General features: G+C 42.9%; 1 protein-coding gene across 1 annotated transcript in view; it reads right to left on the bottom strand.

Annotated features, from left to right (window-relative positions):
• Positions 1-9,167, bottom strand: part of SNX30 (sorting nexin family member 30) — a 53,208-nt gene that overhangs the window by 7,015 nt on the left and 37,026 nt on the right. The window contains exons 7-8 of the mRNA XM_069776601.1: positions 4,869-4,955; positions 137-289 (exon numbers count right to left, since the gene is read on the bottom strand). Coding sequence (XP_069632702.1) covers positions 137-289; positions 4,869-4,955 — 240 coding nt within the window. The remainder of the gene's footprint in view (positions 1-136; positions 290-4,868; positions 4,956-9,167) is intronic.

Below are 9,167 nucleotides of genomic sequence, written 5' to 3'. Positions count from 1 at the left end.
CAGCACTAGAGAACTGATTTAGATGTCCAAGATTCTTTTCTTCAAGACAGCGTGAAGATTTCCTGAAAAATCATCACCACCTCAGGGGAAAATGAACTACTCTTATTCCTGCCAATGTTCCAGCAGTGCCACGTACCTTCTCGTAGTACTGGATGTTTTTATCTGCCATCCCCATGAGTAGCTGCCTAAAGTCTTGCCTTTTGTTGTTCTGCCATCTCTCCATATCTGCTTTCAGGTCAGCATTGAAACACTCTACTCGATCTTGACATTTCTCAACATCTGTGGGTACCTGCAGCAAAAGAAATTAAGATTGAAACCATCACTGAGAGTGCTAGGCTGCTGAATTAGCTAAAACCTCACTGAGGAAGCTACAGAGGAAAGGGTAAGTTAACAGCCCAGTAGTCATCCTGAATAAACTCTGTTATGGCTGCAGGGAGAAAAGCCCCAATTCTGTATTAGTGAGGAGATGGGATTGCTTAATTTGTTCTCTGCTGTTTGAGGTGGTGGGCAGTTGTGCTTGTCCACCTCCATGCCAGATACAGAGGCAGACTGAGGAAGAGCTTGCTAGAGGCACATAAAGAGGAAACCATTTGGTCTGAGTACTGGGTGCCTAGCTCAGTTCCTAGTTCTCAAACTGAGCAGCGTGACTACAGCTCCAGAGCGAGCTTTCTCTCCTCCTTCCCATTTAGAGTTGCACTAGTCATTTCCCAATTTACACTAGTGTGTATGAAACAACAAACATTTAGGTTTGTCCAAAGAGCTGGATAAGAGACCTCAGTGTTATCTCTCAACCATAGTATACAAACAGCAGTGATCAGCTACAGTTGCAGAATAAAATTCCTAAGCCTCTACTCTCTAGCTTCCACTTTTAACCTTACAGACTGCCTGAAAAAAAAAAAATAATAATGTTAAGTGCAAAGCACTGATGATCATCACTGTGGATTGGCTCATGGGCCTTTGGGCTCAACACTGGACATGTAATCACACATAAGCAATCGGAGAAATCTTGAAGGACAGCCTATTGCAAGCCTCGGTAGAGATTTAAATGGATTATGACATTAGTCATCGGCCCAAGGTAGATGCACTTTAGGCCAAAGAAGTTGGTGTTCTTTGCTTATGTTTTAACTAACAACACGTATACCACCAGGCAACTACAGGAACAATTTACAAACGTTTCTTCAAGCAGGAAAGCCACAAACACCTTTCTCTTCCTTCTCCTTGTGCCGCTTGGTCCACACAGATGGGAAGCCTGTAAGGATGTGCAGACTAGGCCCATGACCACAGAAGAGGAAAGCCCTGAGCTGTTCAAGACACCTGAAGCACCTCCTTCATCCTCATGGGATTTGAGTACTCCTTTATTCACACAACTGGATTTACTCTACAGGCAGCTTGGGGGTTCAGTAGCTACACACTTCCCCCACCCTCTCTGAGCACCATACTTCTAGCTACAGAATCCAATCTGCTACAACTCCAGACATGGAGTTCTCTTGTAGGCTTCAGACAAGAACTACCAAGCCAGTGGCTAGGAAGTTTAGAAGATACTCCCCTCAAGGCAAGTATGCCCTGTGTCATATTTGCAAGTACTCTGCTATCTTAATGGGAAAGGGTAGGCTATCAAGAGAAAGAGTCATGAAGTCTGGAAGCAAAACCATATAAGATTTCCCAATCCAATTAAGTTAGTTTCTAAGCACTCACCAGCTTCCTGCTTCTTCTGCTAGGATCTGAAACCACAACGAAGCTATTAAAAAAAACAAAAACAAAAAACAACCCACCGTTCTTTCTCACAGCCAGTTCTCCTGCAGGTCAGGCCGAGAGGGCTGTATGAGTTCAGAGCTACAGGGTCAATCCAGTGGTCAGCAAATGTGTCACATACACTTTAATTAAGGAACGACAGCAATGAACTCCAGCTAAGTCTCCACAGGCATCATGAAAGCAGTGTCTACACATGCGCCAGTCCTATTTGGGAGAGTAAATACCTTTCCTTCCAAAACTGCAGCTTCCCAGAACAGAAGTTGCAACTCAGTAGTCGAAACAAAATGTTAGGTTAATTAACAGCTTTTAAGCACTTTATATCTACTGCAAGGTTAATGAAAAGAGAGGTTCTAGTTCTAACATCAAATTTGGGCTTAAGTTAAAATATCAATGCTGATGTATCTGCTTTTACCAGTGCAGATATTCATTGTTAGCTAGCAACTAGGAACTGAGAAGAAAGAAGATTGCACTTTGGGGGAAGTTGCTACTTTCTTAATGATGGCTGCTCTCAGCTATTTGAATAGCTCAAAAAAACCCAAACCCCAAAATCATGTGATAACTGGCTCAAACTGCAATAAACTCTGGAAGGGCCCATCACTATTTTAGTAAGCCAACTTAAACTGAGAAGAGATGAACATGCAGGCAAGAACTGAGCATAAAATTGTATATTCAGGAGTCTGGTCACCTCATTATATGATAATGTTAGTTCTGCACCTACATTTATTCCTCTTCACATAGTTCTTCAAAAGACCAGAGTCTAAGTATGCTTCACATCTAGAATTTAGCGTGGTCAAGTACAAATGGCATTGCTTGCAGCATAAGCATGTCCACTTTTTCAGAACTCCTCTACAGCATCATTACCACGTAACAAATGGTCCTGAAGCACAGCAAATACAACACTTATTAGGCAACTAATCTCTGTATATGATATTTCTACCTTCCTAGTTCTCTGGAAACATATACTGTTTGGGGGTTTTTTTTCTGTAAATACACATGGTCATCTTCTACTTCAAGTTCTGCACTGCCATATTTACTGTTCCCACAGATCACCACACTGCAAAGCCTTAAGGCAGACAGAATAAATTCAGCCATCAGAGGTGGACTTCATCTCAAAGGGAAACAATGCCTGTATTTCACCATATTGGTTGGATTACTGCAAAACCAGCTCCAGTGTGGGTCAGAAATGGGTAAGAAGCACTTCACCACTGTACGTGTTAGAAATAGAAAGGCTGCAGACCCTGCACTAACACTGTTATGCTAGCGTTAAAAAACACCACACACACTATGTTTTTGGTGTAAACTTCAGCACTCTTGAGCAGTATTTGCTGACAGACATTTACAGTAGCCCTACAAGCCTTCTGCATTTATAGGCCACCAAGTTCTAAGGTGATCATCTCAACGTGAGAATGACCTAATGACACCGACAGAGCTTTGTGAAGCCAATCTGATTATGTGTACAGAGAGTCTCAGAATGCCCTCCAGGGGAAGAGATTAACAAGTAATGATAGGCCCTTATTTCGTGATCCAAAAGTAGGCCTTTTTTCCCTTAAGGTCTGGGGGGCTTTTGGGTTCTGTTTTGTTTTTTTTAACATAATTCCTGCCAAATCAGCTAAATATGCCGAAAGGAACACAAATGCCGTTCACTGCATAACCCAGCTCATGACCCTCTGTCTGCTTTTAGTTTCCAGCAGGGAAGCCAGGAGACCTCACTGAATGTAAGATGTGGGGCTAGCCACAGCTCTGAGCTACCAGCTCTTACAGACGAGGACATTCCCTTCAGGTGGAACGATCTGAAAATCTTGAGCTAGTATTTTAAGAACATGCAAGAAGTTCTATTAGTTTGTTCAACTTCAACTTGTAAATGACACAAAAGACTTATCTTAGAAAACAGGTACAAGGACTTGCCAAAAGATATGCTTATACTCTGGAGAGGAGACATAAGTATTCAAAAAATTCTTAGACAGCTATTTAAGTGCTGTGCTTTACACAATAATCCCAGAGAGGTGAGGTGCAAAAGCCTTTCAGCAGCTGAGACACTAGTAAAGTTCAGCAGTTCCACTGCATCAAAACCTTGATAAAGTCAAATGCCTAAAAACCGCAATTGGCTTGCTGGATATGCTAGATTTAGTTCCCTTCATCCTACATACAACTTGTTAGAATACCAGCTCATACAAACCTACACTGAGGAAGTAAGAGTACATACCACACCAGCCAGCAGTGGGGCAGGCAAAAGACTAAAATACAAGAGCACCACAAGATACCTAAGACACCACTATTTGTAGAGTCCACAACAGACACAAGATCAGAAAAATACTAGTTTGCATTTCTATGCCCTGGTCCTCTTCAGCTTCTTAGATTCAAGACATTATGTGAACCTCCTGTAAGATTATTGTACAGGAGTCCTAATACTGGAAAGTAATCTATTAATTATTAACACAAAGGGGAACCAAAAAGCCCCAAGCAGAGGAAGGGAACAAAACATGTTGTCATTGTCGGTGAAAGTTGCAGTGATTTGAGAGAGGCCTCTTGCACATTGCCTCATGCGGAAAGCAGGTGGCAGCACAAGCATGAGAGTTTACAGTTTTGCTTCTGCATGAAGCCCGGCCAAAACCTGTCACCCACTGATACCTGCTGTGTCTGTTCGGCATCACAGAGGAAGAGCTCCCTAGCAGAAGAGGCAAAACACAGAGTCTTCCACAGCCAAAACAGGAGTCCTACAGTACAGTTCAACAGTGCCAGGGCTAGGACCTTAACTCAGCTAGCTGACGTACTGCCAAATCACCATGGTCTATCTACCACTACTTCAGTCCATGTCACTGAACACTCCAACTGAACACTGATTGCCTAGCTGTGGTTGGAGTGTTACACTGCTCAGAACCACCCGGCTCTGAATGGTGGGATATCAGTAGTACATAAGTTGCTAGACAGGTTATATATATTCATACCTAGGGCTTTATTTCACACCAGCTTGCCAACAACAAATTTCTGTTCTGCCAGAAACTGCTTATACTGCAAAGAAGCCACCAGAGCCAGACAAAGCAAGTTCTGTTTCTCCATTCTTCTCAGGAAGTAATGTAAGTGCAAGCTGGTTTTGTAGACTAGTTTGAAGTGCTAACCTTTGGACGGTCTTCCTTTTTCAAGGCTACTGCTTCCAGTTTTGCTTCGTACTCCGCTTGAACTTGGTCTCTCTTCTTCAACACGTTCTATGGGCAAGAGAAAAGACAACTGTGAGATCTTGTTCCTTCCCTCCCCAGCCTGCAAGAAACTGCAAAGTGATACAGCTTAAGTGCTAACTGAGTCCAAAGTCAGACTTTCAGACTTACTTTCTCTTATTTTACAGTATTTAGGGAGTAGCTTTTAAAAACAAAGTATTTGCTCTCCAGCAGCTGGCAGGGTCAGAGAAAATTGAAGTTTTGGACAAGCTGGAGGCATGCAAGATAGAAGCTGTCATGTCACCATGAATATTACCCTGACTAAGTAAATTCAATTTATCATTTGACCGATTATTAGCATGAAAAGGATATAAACAAGAGCATCCAAGCTGTCAAGAACTAGTGCAAAACTTTTGACATCCTCAAGCACCAAACAGAAAACAGCATAGCCTAAGAGACAGGAAGGCCACCACAGAAGGTACTACATCTCCCTTTTCACTTACAAAGACTCCTCAAAGTCTTTTATAGCAAGCTGTTACATTATTGCACTAGAACAAAAGCTTTGCTTTTAGATCAGTTTGGGGAGTTTCATTGTTGGTTTAACTAAAAAAAATTAAAATTTTGAAAAGAACAATTTACGTGAAAAGCACTGAACTACCCAACTGAGTTTCACAAGCAGTAAAACATTTTATTGACGGAGTATTCTCGGCATAGAGAGCAAAAGATGCTACCTTTATCTTGTAATATAGCCACAAGTCAAGATCTCCACTAAGGTTGTACTACAGTCTTACAATTTAATAACAACCACAGAAGTTAGTCTTTTTAAGAATATACTACTAAAAAATAAGCAGTTCTGTTTCTGCAAAAGTGGGCAACTTACTTCTCCAGTCTTCACAAGGAAACAACTAGTAATTTTTTAGAACTCAGTTGATGCAAAGTTATTATTTAAAATGTTCAGAGGGAAGTCAGCCAACACTCACTGCTGAGGCACCTGTAAATCTGAACATTTTAAAATGACTAGTTTCAGACAAGGCTAGTAAAACAGGACTAGTCACATGCTCTGCTGCCTACAGAAATATCTGTTTAAAAGTGTAGTTCTCAGAGCTCTAAGAGCCAGTCTCACCAAGATCTGTTTCCTAATTAAAGATGTATGAACCCTGTATCTACTAATCATCATCTTCCCCTTCCTCCCCCTTAAGCCAAGGGAACATCACCAGTGCAGTTGCTCTAGAGTAGAGACTGAAGATATTGCAATCAATATTCTTACAAACCTCAGTCCATGGTAAATTGGAATGCCACCCCATGCACAAAGCTGCTATACGTTTAGGCAAAAAGAGGGGGCAAAACTGAAAAATTCACCTTCAACAGCTTAACACTTGAAAAAAACACAGCATTCCCATTCCTTTTGAAATCTAAGCAACTATGTGGAATAGCCCTTAAGCGACTGAGGTTACCAATGCAACAAAAGCCTGAGAGATTTAACAGATATTTCTACTTTGTATTACCTCTTGAACCTGAGTCAACTGAAATTTCTTCTCAGAAAAACAACCACCTCCAGCAATTGCATTCAGCCTATAGAAACCTCAAGTTAGTGCAGTAAGCTGGATCTGTACCAGGAGTAGCCAATGATTAACAGGTACCAGCAGATTAGATTCAAAGGGCAGGTGTCTTATTTCTCTTTAAGTGCTCAAGTCCATCCACTGTGGACCATTAACAATATGCTTCTGAATACAGCTTTAAGTATCCATTAATGGCTGACCTGTAAGTCATGAGAAAAATACTGCCTTCCCTTTCACTTGTCCCATATGTGAAAGGAAGTGTTTCCTCTGGCACCTCCAGGCAATCTCTTCTCAGTTGCAGATCAATGCCTTAAAGCTTCAGCAGCTCCTTCGAAAAACTCTGTGCCAAGTTTCCCCAGACTTACCACAACCCATGCAATACTTCCACTAGTTAAGGCCTCACTTAGAAGGAAAAAAAAAAAAAAAAAAGTAAAAAATAAAAATTTTTTTTAAAAGTTGGAAGAAACCAACACCAAGCAGAACAAACTCACACACCACATTTCAGTTATTTGAGGACAGGACTAAACCACCAGTCCCTGTACAAACAAGACTTAGCTTGCTTTCAGTGAGGCAGGTCCTTCTCCATTTTGTATTTAGTTGAAAAATTCCACCTTGGCCCAGATCTCTGAAGGAGCTTCAGGAGTTTGCCATCAGCCTCCTTTCTTGAATTGCAATCCTATGCCATTTGCACACCATATAGCTTCCTACTACAACCAGATCTCACAAGAGGATCCTTATTTACTGCACACTTTTAAAGACAGAGTTAGTTATTCATGTGGTGCTTGTTTTAAACATGCATTAGAAGTAATGTCCAAGCACACAGCTAGGAATCACAACACTGCCAGAAAGGCTTATCAGGTGATAAGCATACAGAGATCATATAACATTTTAATACCACCACTGAATTATGTAGAGCTGAGTTTGTCCTTTGCACTTGCCTCCCTGGGGAACACCAGCATACCACAAAAAATGTGGTACCTCACGTTTGTTGACAAGTGCCTCACTGCACCAGGATTTGAGAAATCATCTGGCCATCTCACACATGACCTGTGTTTTGGAAAAGGTCTCTCCTAGACACTCCCAGCAACATTTAACTCAAGCCTGCAAAGCCAGCCTCTCCCCACTTCTGTAAATCTTTTAAATGAACCCAGAGACGGGGCTTCCCTGGAGTCAGCCAATATTTGTTTCAACCAGAACTACTGGGCTTTGCCTCAGTATGTGCAGTTCCCTCAGGCTTCCCGCTCACATATAACAGTGCTCCTGAAGACACTAAAGTGAACATTAGTCTCTAAAACACCAGTGAAGATAACCTGGCAGTTCTTACACTGAGGGACATTCACCCAGCTAGAGACTGCTCTACAAGTTCCTATACCTACACCTGGGGTACAGTGTGCAACAGAGAAAGCTACCAAGGTTGCACTGAACTCCTAGTGCCTAGAGACTTGCCTTCCACCAAGTACCCTGTCCAACAACTGTGCTCTGTAGGCCAAAACAGTCTTCAATTTCACAAGCAGGCCTCACAGCAGCTGATGAATAGGACTGCACTGCTAGTGAAGAGGACAGCCTTTTCAGCAGAAAGCCTCCCACACTCCAAGTGTAGCCTCCTTTACAGTTACTTACATGGTTTTATGGCATCTGGGAAGACAGTTCTGTAGCTGCTTACTGCAGAAATAGTAACAGACTGGTATTTTCTAGCGTAAGAAAACTGCACTTGGTATGACCTCAGAGATTTCAGTTTTGGTATTTGGGAGTGAAGAAAAATAGGAACAGTCTGCCTTGGCTAGCAATAGGTTTCTTTCTTGATTTTCCAACAAAGCTAATGAGATGCCCAAGCTGGACACAAAACAGCATAATCCTTATTTGCTATTAACTGCTATTTTGCAAGTGTGGTTTCTAGATCCAACCCATTCCAAAGCACCAACACAATGAGTATGTTCAGTTCATTACCAGAGAACAACTGACAGGAAGAGTGAGTCCTTTAGGGCACTAGAAAGTTAAGTCAGCTGTCTAAAAATTAAGCTAAAAAGGGTTTCTTTAGCTGAAGAGGTGCTTCAGGCAAGCCTGTTAGCGTGGAGACTGCACTTAGTGTCTTTGCTGTCCTCTGACAAGAGCCCTTTTTGAATGGGCCTGTCTCCAAGCCAATAGGTAGTCTAGCTGCAAGTCTTTAATGCCATGCTTCCTGTAGTAAGTGGTGTTTAACTGCCTGAAGTACCTCTTCAGCAGAAGAAACCCTTGCTTTTTAGCTTAAAAAAAATCCTCCCACGCTACATTTGTGAAAAGCACCTCTCACAACTCAGCTTGCCACTTTAGATGCCATCTCCAGTACGCCATGGCCTTTGTAGCATCAAAAGGCACATGTTCTGGGCTAAAAGCTTTAACCACTAGCCTCATTGTTTTGGGTCTGTGTGGTGGGGTTTCTGGCAGCAGGGTAGGGGGCCGCAGGGCCGGCTCCTGTGAGAAGCTGCCAGAAGCTTCCCCGGCTCCGAGTGGGACCCGCCGCTGGCCAAGGCCGAGCCCGTCAGCAATGGCGGGAGCCCTCTGGGAGAACAGGTTGAAGAAGGGGAACCTGCAGCGGGGGAGGAGAGCGGGATGCGAGAGAAAGCCCTGTGCAGGCAGCAAGGTCAGTGAGGAAGGAGGGGAGGAGGTGGATGCCCCCGCAGCCCGTGGTGAGGCGGCAGGCTGTCCCCCCCCAGCCCACGGAGGG

This window comes from Haliaeetus albicilla, chromosome Z, assembly GCF_947461875.1.
Source record: "Haliaeetus albicilla chromosome Z, bHalAlb1.1, whole genome shotgun sequence".
NCBI lineage: Eukaryota > Metazoa > Chordata > Aves > Accipitriformes > Accipitridae > Haliaeetus > Haliaeetus albicilla.
Note: the sequence above shows the minus strand (reverse complement) of the source record. Positions and strands in the feature narration are given on the sequence as shown.